Source organism: Somniosus microcephalus, unplaced genomic scaffold (assembly GCF_052327205.1).
Source record: "Somniosus microcephalus isolate GS21.2 unplaced genomic scaffold, FLI_Smic_1.0 unresolved_chr1, whole genome shotgun sequence".
NCBI lineage: Eukaryota > Metazoa > Chordata > Chondrichthyes > Squaliformes > Somniosidae > Somniosus > Somniosus microcephalus.
In genome coordinates, this window is record NW_028225179.1 from 152121378 (window position 1) to 152139024 (window position 17647).

The following is a 17647-nucleotide window of genomic DNA, read 5'->3' on the forward strand; positions in this document are numbered from 1 at the left end:
GTAGTAAATGCGGCAAGAGAGGTCATTATGCACGTGTGCAAATCATCAGGTTCAATTACCTTCCCTTCTCCTGGTGTGGGAGGGTCTTCCTCCACTACCTCTTCTGTGACTATTCAGCCTTTAGATAGGGCGTTTATTGCATCAATTTCTGCTGCATTTGCTCATGGCCTAAACAAAGCTATAGTTACGGCTCAAGTTAATGGGTTGGAAGTGAAGGCCCTTATAGATACGGGCAGTACTGAGAGTTTTATAAGTCTTCAGTTTGCGAAGGAGAAGCATTTGAAAATTTCGCCTGTTATGTATCAGGTGTGTATGGCTCAGACGACCCTTACTTCACAAATAGCTGGTTGTTGCTTTGTGAAAATGGTTCTTCTAGGTAATACGTGTACTGATATACGCCTATCTGTTTTGCCTAATCTCTGTGTGGATATTTTGATTGGACACGATGTGCTTCAGTTACACGAGTCTTAGTCTTTCATTTGGAGGGACTAAGCCACCTTTATCTATTTGTGGATTAACCTCTTTATCTATTTCTCCATTATCACTTTTTTCCAATTTGATGTCGGATTGTAAGCCAATTGCTACCAAGTCAAGAAGATATAGTAGTCAGGATAGAGAATTTATTAATTCTGAAGTTCAACGTCTCTTATTGGAAGGAATCATTGAACCTAGTTGTTCGCCTTGGCGAGCACAGGTAGTTGTCACGACTAACGAGAGACACAAGAAATGAATGGTGATAGACTATTCCCAAACTATTAATAGGTATACTCAATTAGATGCGTACCCTTTGCCTAAGATTGATGAGCTTATCAATAAAGTATCTCAGTATAAAGTTTTTAGCACTATTGACTTAAAGAGTGCTTATCATCAGATTCCTATTGTTAAGAAGGATCAACCATATACGGCCTTTGAGGCTGGTGGAAAGCTGTATCAGTTTTGCCGAATACCATTTGGTGTTACTAATGGTGTTGCTTGTTTTCAACGGGCAATGGATGCTTTTATAAGTGATAACTCCCTCTCTGACACCTTTTCATATTTAGATGACATCACAGCGTGTGGCAAATCAAGGGTGGAGCATGATTCTAATTTAAAAAGATTCCTTCAAGCTGCGGAAAAAGTTGGTTTAACTTTTAACAAAGAGAAATGTGTCTTTTCGACGACTGAGGTAAATCTATTGGGGTATATTATTTCGGGAAATAAGATTAAACCAGAACCAGAACGTCTGCGACCATTGATCGATTTACCTTGTCCTACTAATTCTAAGGCTTTGCAACGAGTTGTTGGACTGTTTTCTTATTATTCTAATTGGATTGCAAATTTTTCACGGAAGATCTGGCCTCTTATTCGGGTTACGACATATCCTCTATCATGGGAGGCCAGGACATGTTTTGAGAATTTTAAAAAGGATATTTTAGGAGCAGTTGTGCATTCCATTGATGAGCAGGTTCCCTTTGTGATTGAGACGGATGCTTCGGATTTTGCAATTGGGGCTACTTTGAACCAAAATGGAAGACCTGTGGCCTTTTTCTCACGTACTTTGAATAATAGTGAAAAAAGACATTCCTCAATAGAAAAAGAGGCATACGCAATAGTAGAAGCATTGCGTAAATGGAGACATTATTTATCGGGGCGACATTTCACGTTGGTAACTGACCAAAAATCTGTGTCCTTTATGTTTGATGTTAAACATTTTGGAAAGATTAAAAATGATAAAATGAGATGGAGGATTGAGTTGGCATGTTACCATTTTGACATAGTTTATCGTCCGGGGAAGGATAATGTTGCTGCTGATGCACTGTCGAGGGCTTATTGTTCGGTGATTCACGGAGATACGCTTATTAATCTTCACAATGCCTTATGTCATCCTGGGGTTACGAGGATGATACACTTTGTACGCAGTAAGAACTTGCCCTTTTCAGTTGAAGACGTCAAGCGGATGACTTCATCATGTTCTCTCTGTGCTCGGTGTAAACCGAATTTCTTTAAGCCTCAACGAGCTCATCTTATAAAGGCTACTTCTCCTTTTGAACGTTTGAGTGTTGATTTTAAGGGACCTCTTCCTTCAACTACTCAAAACCGATATATATTTACTGTTGTGGATGAGTTTTCAAGGTTCCCTTTTGCTTTTCCTTGTGCAGATGTATCAGCTGCTACAGTTATTAAATGTTTGACTCAACTTTTTGTCATCTTTGGGATGCCTGCGTATATCCATTCGGATCAGGGAAGTTCTTTTATGTCTTCCCAGTTGAAGGAATACCTTCAGAGTCGGGGAATTTCTACTAGTCGAACTACCCCGTATAATCCCCAGGGTAATGGACAGTGCGAACGATACAATGGGGTGATCTGGAAGGCAGTTATGTTGGCGTTGACATCCCGGAACCTTAAGAATACACAGTGGGAAATGGTACTGCCTGATACCCTGCATTCCATTAGATCATTGCTTTCAACGGCTACTAATGTGACCCCCCATGAAAGGCTCTTTAACTATCCGCGGAGATCTACTACGGGATATTCGGTACCTTCATGGCTTACTATGCAGGGACCTGTGTTGCTTCGACGCCATGTTAGATTGTCAAAATATGACCCCTTGGTGGAGGAGGTGGAGCTGTTGGAGGCAAATTCCCAATATGCTCATATTCGATTCCAAGATGGGAAAGAAAGTACTGTTTCAATTAAAGACTTGGCTCCTTGTGGGGGCCAGCCCTCTTCTGAGGATAATAATAATGGTCATGATTCGGATAATGTGGATGCTGTTACAGATATTACGAATATTTCCAATCCGATTGCAGATAATCATACTTCTATTAGTCAGCCTTTGATAGATGTTTATGACCGTCCCAGTGCATCTTCTGATGGGATTTCTAATCCGGAAACCGTTGAGAATCGGGATATGGATAGCCTTCCTGTTGAAGATACTTCTGTGCCTTCTGGCGTGGGAGGGCAAGGAATTTCACCAAGGTTAAGAAGGTCGACACGAACAAGATATCCGGTCGACCGATTGAAAATGGACTTTTAAATTGATAGTAATGTTTTAAAAACTGTTGAAATATTATAGTATATTGTTTTAGTTGAGAGATACTTAATACTTATGCGTAATGTTATTATTTGTTGTTGTTCATTTAGTATTGTGTTATGTAAATAGTTTTATTCTCGTGCATAGTTTAGTTGTAAATAATTAATTGTAAATTGTAAAAGTTATTCGGTTAGAGTATATTTTAAAGGAGGGGTGAATGGGGTGATTATTCCTTGATTAGTAAAAGTATTGTGATTCGTTGTTTGTTAACTGCCTTGGGATATGTGTTGTAATCTCATTGGTAGTTGATGATTACATGATGTGTTGTGGCTACCTTAAATTCAGTCCTTTTCTAGCTTTAGTTGGGACTGGATGTAGAAAGATATGCTGCCGATTTTAAAGTTAATAAAGCCTAACTTTGGAAGGCAAATCTATTCTTTATTTCACCTCCCCCCTTATAAGCTCTCCGAGTTAGGACGATGCGCTAATCCCGTTCCTCTTCCTGTATTTGACTGTAAAAAGTAAAAATCACAGGGGCTGCGGGTCAGGCCGGCCTGACACTGGCTTTACTTGGTAGAAATGGGTTTATTCGGCCACCAACGTTCTCCCATACATAGCCGTGGGGCCCCATGGGCGATGTGAATATAAATCGCCCAATGTCAGGAGGGTACAATACCTAGAGCCATTCCCCTCACAATGCTTGGGAGTTACATCATTATTTTTGTATCGTACTGTCTTCAATTATAAACTTCTTGCAACTTTGCCAAGGGCAATCGGTACCTTCTGTACTAGATTGATTCCTGGGATGAGCGGGTTGTCCTATGAGGATAGGCTCAGTAAAATTGACCTATATTCTCTGGAGTTTAAAAGAATGAGAGGTGATCTCATTGAAACATATAAAATTCTGAGAAGGCTTGACAGGGTAGATGCCGAGAGGCTGTTACCCCTGGCTGGGGAGTCTAGAACTAGGGGTCATAGTCTCACGATAAGGGGTCGGCCATTTAGGACTGAGATGAGGAGGAATTTCTTCACACAGCGGGTGGTGAATCTTTGGAATTCTCTACCCCAGAGGGCTGTGGAGGCTCAGTCGTTGAGTATATTCAAGACAGATATCGATAGATTTTTGGACTTTAGGAGAATCAAGAGATATGGGGATCGAGCGGGAAAGTGGAGTTCAGGTCAAAGATCAGCCATGATCTCATTGAATGGCAGAGCAGGCTCGAGGGGCCAAATGGCCTACTCCTGCTCCTATCTTCTATGTAAAAGCTTAAAACAAAACACATGAGTGATTGTACATAAACAGCTGCTGCTTTCTGGGTGCAGATACACACTTTGGCCAAGTGTAGTAAAGGTTGGAGCTATCTACATAACCTCACGAGGTAGGTCAATGACAAACACTGCCTCATGCTGACTGTACATTCAGCCAGTTGTGTGCAGTCTTTGGACTTTGCACAGAGACCATGAGATACGCAAGGACTGTGTCGCCAGGACCATGATACAGCTTCAAATACCCACCTGGCTTGTCTTAATTCCCCCCCTGCCTCCACCCCCAACAATAAAATACAACAGTAATAGAGTATGGCTGACATGCCACAAATACAAAAAGGCACCTGTTTTTCTCAATCTATGAAAAATTCCAAGTGACTTCTTTAAATCTTTTGGAGGCAATTTTAACCTAACCCACCCATCGTGAAACTGACGGGATCGCGTATAACACTGGTTTTACACTCAGCCCAATGTTACTCTCCATTGGAGTCAATGGAGTGTAATATCGGACGGGGTGTAAAACCACCGATCCACCTGATCCCATGGGACTCCCTTCCAGCGAGCTAGGTTTAAATTACCCCCGCCAATTCGGGTCTCTTGCGTATCCCCGATTTCCATTGCTCCACCATTGGCAGTCGTGCCTTCAGTTACCTAGGTCCTAATCTCTGGAATTCCCTCCCTAAACTTCTCTGCCTCTCCACCACTCTCTCCTCCTTTGAGACTCTCTTTAAAACCGACCTCTTAGGCCAAGCTTTTGGTCACCTGTCCTAATATCTCATGTGGTTCGGTGTCAAATTTTATTTGATAATTGCTCCTGTGAAGTGCCTTGGGACATTTTACTATGTTAAAGGTGCTATATAAATGCAAGTTGTTTAAAAAAAATATCGTAATTTCACCACATCCAAAAAAATTAGCTTGGAATTAAAAGGGCAATGTACACCCTGGTGTCTGGAGTGTATTTCAGTTAACACGTCTTCCTGGATCCATGCTTTTGGCCCTGGGGTGTGTACAGTGAAGCAGCACATTATATCATCGCTACACTGGAATGGTGTGAAGCCATTGCAGGCCAGCGACTCACCATACGCCAAACTCAAACATCCTGTGGGGGATGGGGGGGGGTGCGTAAAGCACAGGAAATAATAACCATAGGGCAAGGTAGCCAGGGCATCTCATACCTGGCTCCTCCTGGCAGGCAGGGGCAGGGCAGAATTCAGCATCATATGGGAAAGAGAACATAGCTTATAATAAAAAGGAAGCTCACTCTACAAGAGTTTCCAGCAATCCTGCCTATTAGGAATATAAACAGAAAAATGCTGGAGAAACTCAGCAGATCAGGCAGCATCTGTGGAAAGAGAAACAGAGTTAACTTTTCAGGTCAATGACCTTTCATCAGAACTGGACAAAGTTAGAGAGGGAACAGGTTTTAAACAAGCGCAGAGGCTGGGAAAAGGGGGAGGGGAGGAAAGGACAAAGGGAAGGTCTGTGATCGGGTGGAGGGCAAGAGAGATTAAATGACAAAAGGAATGATTGTACAAAGGAAAAGGAGGTGGTAATGGGACAAGCAAAGAAACAAAAGATGGGTCAAGAATAGCAGAATCATCAATAGCTGCCATCTGAAAAAATGGGGGCAATGTTATGATCTGAAATTGTTGAGCTCGATGTTGAGTCCAGGAGGCTGTAAAGTACCCCTTCGAAAGACGAGATGCTGTTCCTTGAGCTTACGTTGAGCTTCATTGGAACAATGTCGGAGGCTGAGGTCAGAGCGGGAGTGAGGTGGAGAATTGAAGTGGCAGGCGACCAGAAACTCGGGGTCACGCTTACGGACTGAACGCTCCTGCCTATTAGGACCTAGTCCCACAGCACAGATCAGGGAGCAGAGTCCAGCTGGTAAAGTCGAACCACTGATCTCTCTGCTTCAAGTTCTGTTGACAGCAACAACATTGCTCAACAAGAGTGATTGATGTCAACTCAAGAGTGAACGAAATTCATTCGTTCTTCCGAACCCGCGCATGCGTAAACCACATAGACCATGGAAAGTCCCACCAGTTCCAATCCTCATCTATGCTGAGTTAGTCACCAACTAAGGAGGGTCTGCAGCAGAACCTGGATCTGCTGGAGTCATTCTGTCAGGCCTGGGCCCTGACAATAAACCCCAAAAAAACCAAAGTCCTTGTGTTCCAGCAAAGATCCAGACATCAGGGACCCAGAATAAATTTCACACTAGGAACAACTAAAATTGAACAAACCACTAACTACACATACTTGGGCTTAAAAATCAGCTCTACGGGAAATTTTCATCTGGCTGTGAATGAACTGAAAGAGAAAGCTAGAAGGGCTTTCTATGCCATTAAAAGATCAATCCAAATAGAAATCCCAATTAGTATTTGGCTCAAAATTTTTAAAGCAGTAATTGAACCAATTGCACTCTATGGCAGTGAGGTGTGGGGACCGCTAACACAACAAGAATTTGCAAAATGTGACAAACACCCAATTGAAATCCTACATGCAGAATTCTGTAAAAGTATCCTCCGGACTCAAAGGAAAACCGTAAACAATGCATGCAGGGCAGAACTAGGCCAATATCCATTAATAATTACTATCCAAAAAAGAGCCACCAAATTTTGGAAACACCTAAAAATGAGCAACCCCCACTGCTATCATTACGAAGCCCTGAAATGCCAAGAGAGGACCATAAAGAAGAATACCCTCAGTCAACTAGTCCTAGGACTCAGTGAAGCAACCACTAACACTACTAACAATAACCAGCCCCAGGACAGTGACATCGTAGCACAGAGGATTCGACCCAACACAACTGTCACTAAGCAAAAGGAAAAATACCTGTCATATTGGGCAGAAACAACAAAAACCCAAAACAAACTCAATTGCTACTTGGCCCTAAACAGACAATACAACATGGCTGAATACCTGACCATGGTAAAGGATAGCAAACTGAGAAAAACCTTGACAAGGTACAGACATAGTGAACATAGCCTGGCCATCAAAAAAGGCAGACACAGACAGACCCAGCTGCCAAGAGAGGACAGGATATGCTCTCACTGCAGTCAGGGAGTGGTGGAGACAGAGATGCACTTCCTCACAGCTTGTGGAAAATATCAGGGCATCAGGGAGAATTTCTACCAAAAATTCACACAAATATGCCATGAATTCAGAAATTTGAATGACAACCAAAAACTCCCATACCTACTAGGGGAACAGAGAAACTGTGTAACCTTAGCGGCACACTATGTTACAGCTTGCCATAAACAGAGGGACAACCAGTAAACCTAAGAAAAGAGTATATACAAATTATACGAATGTATATTTATACACTCAGGGATATATCTGTTTATACACTGTATGAATAGATCTGCGTTTATGTGTTCAACCATAAATGCTTTTCGATGCTTTGGCAACATAAGATGTACCTTGTCATGCCAATAAAGCGATTTGAATTGAATTGAATAGTTGATCTGGGCAGGGTTGATAGGCAGGGAGTAGTCGAACCAGCCCGTGCTCCAGATTGGGAGAGGGAGAGCGAGAAATCAGTCAGGGCTCTCGCTGCTGATTCCAATGCAACGACCCCTACTGGAAGGCATGCGTGACAGGGGAGGGCGATCCTGTGAGAATACAAGAAAGTTCAACTTTAATACTGTCCCTCCTCGCTCGATTAGAGCTTTCCAACAGTCGACATTGAGGATCAGACAGGAAAAATGAGGATAAAGAACTACTGAAGGGGTGACCGGTGCCTGCGGGAGGGACATTTAAAATGCAGCCAGATGGTTAACGTGACAGTGGTAGAGCACTAGAGGGGCGAGGTTTCGTGAGCCAATGGCCTTTTCGCATCTTTTTTTTTGTACTGTATATAGCTTCACAAATTGTTAGAGGAAAATATTTTAGCTAATAAACTTCCTCGGCTGTTCCTCGTACGCCAGGAAACCGCTTCACTGCCAGAGGCTGGAGCTTTCGGAGTATTTCATTTTAACACACGCGCGACCATCTTCTAAATCGACCTGAAACGTTAACTCTGTTTCTCTCGTCACAGATGCCGCCCGACCTGCTGAGGATCTCCAGCATGTTGTGTTTTTATTCTAAATCCCACCAACTGACTGATTGTTGATCAGCTGCACACTTGGTAAACTTGCTGAGACTAGGATTCTAATTTAGCAACTTATTACAAAGCGGGTCTCCGTGCCTTCTGCGGGGCGGCTCTGTAACACGACCCCCCTCTTCCACCAGCCAACAGTTCGTGTTTCCAGATTCTCTAAGTACAGTGGTGTTGCCCACTTGCAGAGGGGAGGGAAGGGGGGTTGGGCAGGGATCCAGGATGGATCTGTCGGGAATCAGGCCTGGGCACAACAAAAAGAACACAAAGGAGCATCGCCTTACCTCGTTGATGAAACCTTGGAGCATTTTGAAATCTCCTGGGCTGTCAAACAAACCGTGCACCACAATAACCGGCTTGTAGGACTGCGCCGCTTGCAGCACCAGAGCGGCTAAGACCGCCAGCACAGCCCAGGGAAACATGTCGGTGCCTTTGCAAACTGTGGAGGGGTAGGGACAACAATAAAAATAAACAACTGTGGGGAATGCACAGCTAACCCACTGTTGTGTTCATTCCCCGTCCCCCTGTCTATCGATCCTCAGTCGCTTTGCGGTCCCAGCCTCCTGCCCATCAGCGGCATCGTTTCCCCCAGACCGCTGCAGCCAAAACTGACCGGAGCGGCTGCGCGCGACACCCTGTAACTGCAATGTCACATCCTGCTTTCCCCAGCAACCGTGCAGGCGTCCCTGGCAACGGTGCATTTCACTTCCCCTGCCTCCAGTTTGCTTCATCCACTCCTGTATTCGTTTTGAATTAAAGACCCATTTTTGGGGCGGGGAGAGAGTTCACAGGGTGCGTTGCTCATTTTTTCACAGCCAGAATATAAAACTGTATCTGGCAAAGAACCATCAGTGTTCCGACCTCTTTCCGTCCTGGGAGAACAACTGCAAAGTGGATCAGGGCCCCGGACCGACTTCGGGCCTTACAGGCGTACAGCCAGCAGTACCAGGACCATGTATTTATAGTCCATCACACTCTACTTTTTAAAAGTTTCTTACATTAGAATATTACCAGGTGTGTATATTATTGATATTTTCAGTATAACCAACTTCTTTTGTTGAATAGTGTGACACCATGCCAATTCTTTTAATTGAAAGTTATTACTTTCCAAAAGTTGCAATGATCCCAGCAACAGTGAGGATTAATTTGAAACAAAGTCTTATAAAAAGAAAGACTTGCATTTCTGCAGCGCCTTTCACGACCTCAGGACGTCCCAAAGCGCTTTACAGCCAATGAAGTACTTTTCAAGTGCAGTCACTGTTGTAATGTAGAAAAGAGGGCAGCCAATTTGTGCACAGCAAGCTCCCACAACCAGCAATGTGTTAATGACCAGATCATCTGTTTTAGCAATGTTGGTTGAGGACACCGGGGAGAACTTCCCCCCCCCCACCCCCTGCTCTTCTTTGAAAAAATGCCATGGGATCTTTTACATCCACCTGAGGGAGCAGACGGGGCCTCGGTTTAATGACACCTTCGACAGTGCTGCACTCCCTCAGTCCTGTCCTGGACTGTCAGCCTAGGTATTTGTGCTCAAGTCTCTGGAGTGAGTCTCAGAACCCACAACCTTTTGATTCCAAGGTGAGAGTGCTAACAGCTGAGCCACAGCTGTCATTTGCTAATTTACGTTCAATGAATAATGAAACGTCACAACTGCCAGCCCTTATATTAATAGCTTAGTGATAATCTCACTGTAAGTCAAAAGAAAAATACACTTGCATTGTAGAACTTCATATCAATATGACTTCCAACATTCTTTGTACCTTTTAAAGTTTTTACAATAAAAATTACAGCTTTTTTTTGGAATAGAAAGCACCAAGCACCACTTTTGGACGTGTGGCCTGGCTCCTGACGATCCAAAGTCTGACCTTCAACACGCAAGATCTGGTAAAGTCGCTCTTTAACAGGTTGAACAAAACCCCCTCGCCTCTCTAATTTGTTCACGGTGATGGTCCGTACAGTGCATGTTTGGCACGGGAGTCCCTGAAAGATGCACAGGAACATTTTAGGTGGGATTCCCTAATAGTTAGGCACATAGGAGCATAGGAACAGAAGTAGGTGATTCAGCCCCTTGAGCCTCTTCCACCATTCAATTAGATCCTGGCTGATCTATACTTAACTCCATTTTCCTGCCTTTGCTCCATATCCCTTAATATGCTTACCTAACAAAAATCTGTCAACCTCAGTTTTGAAATTTTCAATTGACCCCCAGCCTCAACAGATTTTTGTGAGAGAGAGTTCCAGATTTCCACTACCCTTGCAGTGTCAGCTGTGGCTGAGTGGGGAGCACTGTCACCTCTGAGTCAGGAGGTTGTGAGTGGCGCATTATCGCCGGCATGGACTGGTTGGGCCGAATGGCCTGTTTCTGTGCTGTATATCCTATGTAGTCCTATGGAAGATCTGTCAGATTTTCATCTTCACTGTCTGGGTGTTAAGCATCACCTGGGCAGAGTGGAGACAGAAAATCTAGTGAGGAGCTTCACAGGCTGGTAAGAGATCCCACCGGACTTTCCTTCCATTCATTTAAATGCAAGGAAAATGGGGCAATTCTCCCAGCAAGATTTTCCTTTCTGCACTGTGCCCAGGCGACACTTAACGGCCAGGCTGTGTAGGCGCAAATCTATTCAATTCAATTCAATTCCATTTTTATTTGTCATATATGCAGCAGACGTGTGTACTGCACAATGAAATGTTGATTTTTACGAGTCCTCCCAACATTGGAATAAATATGGCATAGCAATGATAAAAATACTAATAGAAATACAGTAATAATAAATAAAACAGTAATAAATAATAATAAATTATTTGTTCATGAGTCTTATGGCCTGGGGGTAGAAGCTGTTTCAAAACCTGCTGGTACGAGACCGTATTGTGTTGACAATCATATTAGCTAGCACAGATATGTAATTAAATTTTAAGTAAAAATCTAAGAAGTGCGTTGAAAATGTTTGCACTGTAGCAAGCATGACCTCTGGCACCACCTGCAATTACCCAGCAGCATCGTGGACAGTGTTTGAATTGGGATTCTTGGGGGGTGCCACTTTCTAACAAAAGGAATCTGCCTCAAAGTCCCCAGTTCAGAGATAGTTTTTTGGTGAGGGTGTGATGAAAGCACAGTTTTCTTCCTGCTGCAAATAGGAACCTGTCTACCTTTATATCAGATTGTGTTTTGAAAGAGCTAGAATTAAAATGGAAGATATCTTGTGACATTTTAGAATGGGGTTCTGCAGTTGAATTGTGTGAAACCCTGGCATGGGATTTTTTGTATTGTACTGCAATGGAGTGTAATGTATCCAAGTTTGCTGATGATACAAAGCTAGGTGGGACAGTAAGCTGTGAGGAGAATGTGTGGATTTTAATTCAGGGGCGGGTTGGGGGTTGTGTAATCCACATTTCGTGTTAGCCACACGAATCTAAATCGATGTGGGAGATTGATGCGATTTTAACTTAATTGGCCAATTGAGTTCCAACGTGTGGGAACCCATGGCAAATGAGTTTTTCCAGTCTGAAAGTTGCCTCCGATGACGTCATCATTGCTGCTGCATTTAAGGTCTGCAACAAGCCTTGCTTCTTCTGCAGACTGCCAAGCTTTTGGCCTTTCATGCTAGAGGGACCTGGAGGAAGAATGACCATCAAGCGACCAAGGTCTGCTCCAAGGTTTGACGGCGTTGCCCTGCAGGCTTCAGTTGAGGGAGCAAGAGCTCACAAGGAGGTGCTCTTCCCTTCTTCAGGGAGGAAGAAACCTCCCCAGCAGACCAAGGCTGGGTGGATCCAGGTGGCCCAGGAGGTCAACTCATTATCAGTTTCCCACAAAACGTGGATTCAGTGCAGGAAGAGATTTCATGACCTTCTGCGCACTGGAAAAGTGAGTATGACTTTCCCATCACCCTCAATCTGATCCCCATTGCCTTTCCTCACCAGCACTCAACTTTAGCAATCTCTTCCTCCACATCCCACTTGACACTGACATCCATGTACCCTTACCCATTCCCTCTCTCTCTATGGTCACATTCACCTAACTATTCGACTATGCAGCCCTCACACTCCCTATCACTGTGATGTTATGAAAACAACTGACAACACACAGGGAGGGCGCTTGGTCTTACCACCTCACTCCATCTTTGTCTCCTTCTAAGTATCTATGCTATGGATTCTCTATACTCACTCCTTCATTCTCACTCAACCTCCACTTGTCTCCCTCATTGCAGGAAAAGAGAGCTCACAATAAGCGAGAATGAGCGAGGACAGGAGGAGGGCCACCATCAGTAGCCCACCTCACCCTCTGGGAGGAGGCGGTCCTGGAGATCGTTGGAGTGGAGGAAGATGCGCAAGTGGGGGACGGACAGAGGGGTGCATCACAGCAAGCTGGTGACAGAATAGTTTTACATCTCTCTCATTGACATTGCATGAGTCGCTGATAATGATTCTGAAGCTCTAACAGATGGACTTATGATCATCTGCAATATGCAATGTGCATGTAACCTTGGCACCACATCTCTGACTCTTTCCTTTACTCCCCCACAGGACCATTGACAGCACCCATCCCCACTAGCCAGGAGGAAGAGCCTGAACATCAAGATTCCTCAGAGGAAGCTGCAACCTCTGAGGGCGCAGCGTCAGCAGAATTAAGTGCACCCAGCACCAGCGCAGACACTCACACCTCGGTGGGACCATCGTGAGATAGAGAAGTGTTGTCACCTGGTGTATCACAGCTCACAAGTGAGCATCAGCAGATTGTGGAGACAGGGACAGCAGTAGAAAGTCCTAGTCGGAGGGCGCAAGACTCTGCCAGCTCGGCTCAGCTGCATGTCGACCCTCTGCCTCTGGGTCCATCCATAAGATCAGCGGTGCTGGAACTCCAGGCACAGATGCAGGAGTCTCTGGCAGGTTTTGTCTCCAAGGTCGCTGCGAGTGTGGAGCGAATGGAGGAGTCCATAGTGACCATGAGCAGAGCTTTTGTGGAGTCATTGGCGCATGAACGCATCACCATGGAAAGGTTGGCAACCTCCATGGAGGTGATAAGTCACCAGAGTGCAGAAAACATGGTGAGTGTTCAAAATAGAATGATATCTCTGGAGGAGCGATGGTCATCTATTGAACAGAGAAACCAGACCTTCATGGAAGTCCTTCTGAGTAGGACTGCCAGTGCAGATGCGGGTCCCCATGGCCCCCCTGATGTGCAGCAAGGTGCTCTCAAGCCACTTGCATGCGCTGACGGGGACCTGACCCATGAGAGGGAAGTTGGTGGCAGACATCAAGGAAGTGGGAGCTCCTCTCCAAGCGCTCACACTTCCGTGCCATTGCAGAGCCCTCAGTCAGAGCCCCACCAGAGTCCACACCCAACTGAGATCGGCGTCTCAACCCCTGCACAGCCGCAGGAGCAGCAGACTGTTGACAAGCCCTCACAGGTTTGCAACCCCTGAGGACCCCCGCCAAAGGTGTCGAGACAGGAGCAGCAGGCAAGTGAGCAAGGGGCCTCCACATCTGCTGAAGCCATAGGGGAAGCACCACGTAGGAGCATGCGTAAGAGAAAGATACTGCACAAATAGTCACAAGGGTAGTCACTTGGGTGAAATTTGATGTTTTATGTGGAAAAGCCATCAGATGAATAATGTAAATAAAAAATCTGATGGCTACTGCTGTAGTTGTGGCGTGTGTCATTTTGCCAATGGGACTTTCACATTGAGGGCTTAGGGTTACTTGCAATTGTCAGTATGGTGGTCAAATTGCTAGGAGTCAGCTGGTTCTTGGCCATTGTCGATGCTCAGGTAAGAAGCTGCGAGGCAAAAGTGCTTGAGTGGCTAGGCTAAGCAAATCTGGCCAAGATGAGTGCGTTCCTTGCATCCCGGGCAGCAATGTTCTTGCTTACTGCTGGCACTGGTTGATGGGCCTCTGCAAGATGTTCATTTTCACTCTCCTCCTCCTCCTCCTCCTCCTCCTCATCTGAGGCGGATATGTGAGGAGCCACTTGGTCCTCAGGAATCTGCAAGCCACGACGCTGTGCCATGTTGTGAAGTACACAGCAAACCACGGCGATTCTGGAGACCCTGGCTGCTGAGTACTGCAGGGCTCCACCTGATCTATCCAGGCGTCTGAAGCGCATCTTCAGCAGACCGATGGTTTGCTCGATTATGGATCTGGTGGAAATGTGGCTAAAGTTGTAGCGCTCCTCAGCTTCGTTGGATGACCTCCTCAATGACGTCATTAGCCACGTCCTCGGGATAGCCCTTGTCTCCAAGTAGCCATCCGTTAAGTTGGTCTGGCGGACTGAATAGTGGAGGCACACTAGACTGCCGCAGGATGAACGAGTCATGGCAACTGCCAGGGTACTTGGCGCAAACATGCAAAATTTCCTTCTTGTGGTTACACACAGCTGCACGTTGAGGGAGTGGAAGCCCTTGCGGTTGACAAAAATACCTGGATTGCGATGGGGTGCCTTAAGGGCCACATGTGTGCAGTCAACGATGCCCTGCACCCTTGGAAAGCCTGCCAGATTAGCTAATCCAACCACACGCGCTGTGACACTTGCTTGATCCTTGGTGAAATGGGTGTGATTGTGTGCGATGGCAAAGAGGGCCTCGGTTACCTGCGTAATGCATTTGTGTGCAGCCGCCTGGGAGATGCCGCTGATGTCTGCTGCTGATCCCTGGAAGGAGCTTGAGGCAAAAAAGTTGAGTGCGGTGGTGACTTTGATGGCCACTGGTAGGGGTTGTCCACCTGGTCCTCTGGGCTGCAGGTATTGTTGCAGCATTGCACAGATGTCACCCACTACCTCTCGCGAAAGTCAGAGCCGCCTTTGGCACTGCTGCTCAGACATGTTGAGGTAGCTGACCCTGTCTGTGTCTGTAGACCCTGTTTGAGGGGGTATCTCCTGCGCCAACGGGCTTCCATGCACTGGCCCCTTCTGGCCTGTGCAGCTTCAGGTGGGTGAGCAGCAGCTTGGCGCTCCTGCTGGTGCTGTTGCTGTTGGTGCTGCTGTTGTTCCTGGTTCTGCTGGTGTCGCAGCTGGTCTTCGTCCTCATCTAATGCCCAGAAGGGAAGGAAATAAATGGCTCCCATGCTTCTGGTATATGCCTCAGTTGAGGAAGCGCTGAGTGAGTGTGGCGAGAGGAGTTTCCCAGGAGGTCACACTGGAGATGGGTGTCAGGCTCCAAACTTCCACAGCTGTGGTTATACCTTCTAAAAGTTCCCCCAGACCTGAGACAACAAAGTCCTGCCACCTGCAAATGATGGCTGATCAAATCTCCTCTTCAATGTTTGAGCTGCAGCTGATAGTCAGCAATCCAATTGTGCTCCTGCCAGGTTTCACCGTCGTGTTTCAGAACAGGCGTGTTTCACGTGGGAAAAGGGTTAAAATCACAAAGGCCTTTCAAAATGGCATTATAGAGGCAATTTAGTGCTTGTTAAGGGCCTTAACGGCCTATCCCGCCTCATGGAGACGGGATCACTAGACACGAATTTTTGAAAATTGCTTGAAGGCGGGGTCGGGCCCACCCGCCAGTTTTTGCAATTTTAACCCCCCCGCACACCTCCAATCCCACCTCCACGGCCCAATGAAAATCCAGCCCAAAGAGTCTGCAACGTGATATAGACAGACTAAGTGAGTGGGCAGTAAGGTGGCAGATGGAGTATAATGTAGGGAAATGTGAGGTTATTCACTTTGGTAGGAAGAGTAGAAAAACAGAATATTTTTAAATGGTGAGAAACTTTCAAATGTTGGTGTTTAGAGAGATTTGGGTGTCCTCGTGCACGAAACACAGAAAGCTAGCATGCAGGTACAGCAAGCAATTAGGAAGGCAAATGGCATGTCGGCCTTTATTGCAAGGGGGTTGGAGTATAAGAGTAAGGAAGTTTTGCTACAATTGTACAGGGCCTTGGTGAGACCACACCTGGAGTACTGTGCACAGTTCTGGTCTCCTTATCTAAGGAAGGATATACGTGCCTTGGAGGCGGTGCAACGAAGGTTCACTAGATTGATTCCTGGGATGAGAGGGCTGTCCTATGATGAGAGATTGTGTAGATTGGGCCGATACTCTCTGGAGTTTAGAAGAATGAGAGGTGATCTCATTGAAACATACAAGATTCTGAAGGGGATTGACAGGGTAGATGCTGAGAGGTTGTTTCCCCTGGCTGGAGAGTCTAGAACCAGGGGGCATAGTCTCAGGATAAGGGGTCGGCCATTTAAGACTGAGATGAGGAGAAATTTCTTCACTCAGAGGGTTGTGAATCTTTGGAATTCTCTGCCCCAGAGGGCTGTGAATGCTGAGTCTTTGAGTATATTCAAGGCTGAGATCGATAAATTTTTGGACTCCAGGGGAAATCAAGGGATATGGGGATCGGGCGGGAAAGTGGAGTTGAGGTCGATGATCAGCCATGATCTTATTGAATGGCGGAACAGGCTCAAGAGGCCGTATGACCTACTCCTGCTCCTAATTCTTATATTCTTATCTACTCATTAACATATACACAAAATGTGGTGCCTGATTGTGGCTGCAGCAGATTAACAACAACAACAACAACTTGTATTTATATAGCGCCTTTGACGTAGTAAAACGTCCCAAGGTGCTTCACAGGAGTATTTTAAGACAATAAATTTGACACCGATCCACATAAGGAGAAATTAGGGCAGGTGACCAAAAGCTTGGTCAAAGAGGTAGGTTTTAAGGAGTGTCTCAAAGGAGGGTGCCTTGGCGCGTTGGATCCTAAACTGGCTGAGTGGCAGGAGGCAGAGGGTGATGGTCGAAGGTTGCTTTTGTGACTGGAAGCCTGTGTCCAGTGGGGTACCTCAGGGATCGGTGCTGGGTCCCTTGTTGTTTGTGATCTACATAAATGATTTGGATGAGAATGTGAAAGGCATGATCAGTAAGTTCGCAGATGACACGAAAATTGGTGGGGTGGTAAATTGCGAGGAGAAAAGCCTCAGGCTACAGGACGATATAAACGGGTTGGTCAGATGGGCGGAAAAGTGGCAAATGGAATTTAACCCTGAAAAGTGTGAGGTGATGCATTTTGGACGGACAAATAAGGCAAGGGAATACACAATGAGTGGTAGGACCCTAGGAAGTACAGAGGGTCAGAGGGACCTTGGTGTACATGTACATAGATCCCTGAAGGCAGCGGAACAGGTAGATAAGGTGGTTAAAAAGGCATATGGGATACTTGCCTTCATTAGCCGAGGCATAGAATATAAGAGCAGGGAGGTTATGATGGAGCTGTACAAAACGCTGGTGAGGCCACAGCTGGAGTACTGTGTGCAGTTCTGGTCACCT

At 45.7% G+C, this 17647-nt stretch overlaps 2 protein-coding genes across 3 annotated transcripts in view; one reads left to right on the forward strand and one right to left on the reverse strand.

The window, feature by feature from the left end:
* ppt2b (palmitoyl-protein thioesterase 2b) overlaps window positions 1-8988 on the reverse strand; it is a 154215-nt gene extending 145227 nt beyond the window's left edge. The window contains exon 1 of the mRNA XM_085975120.1: window positions 8666-8988. Within this exon, the coding sequence (XP_085831246.1) occupies window positions 8666-8803 (138 nt within the window). The 5' untranslated portion in view covers window positions 8804-8988. The remainder of the gene's footprint in view (window positions 1-8665) is intronic.
* Window positions 8989-9123: 135 nt separating this feature from the next.
* LOC147096263 (carnitine O-acetyltransferase-like) overlaps window positions 9124-17647 on the forward strand; it is a 79834-nt gene continuing 71310 nt past the window's right edge. The window contains exons 1-2 of one of the 2 annotated variants that reach the window (XM_085975117.1): window positions 9124-9395; window positions 10172-10265. The gene's annotated coding sequence lies outside the window, so the exon portion shown is untranslated. The remainder of the gene's footprint in view (window positions 9396-10171; window positions 10266-17647) is intronic. The other variant, XM_085975118.1, reaches the window with a different exon arrangement.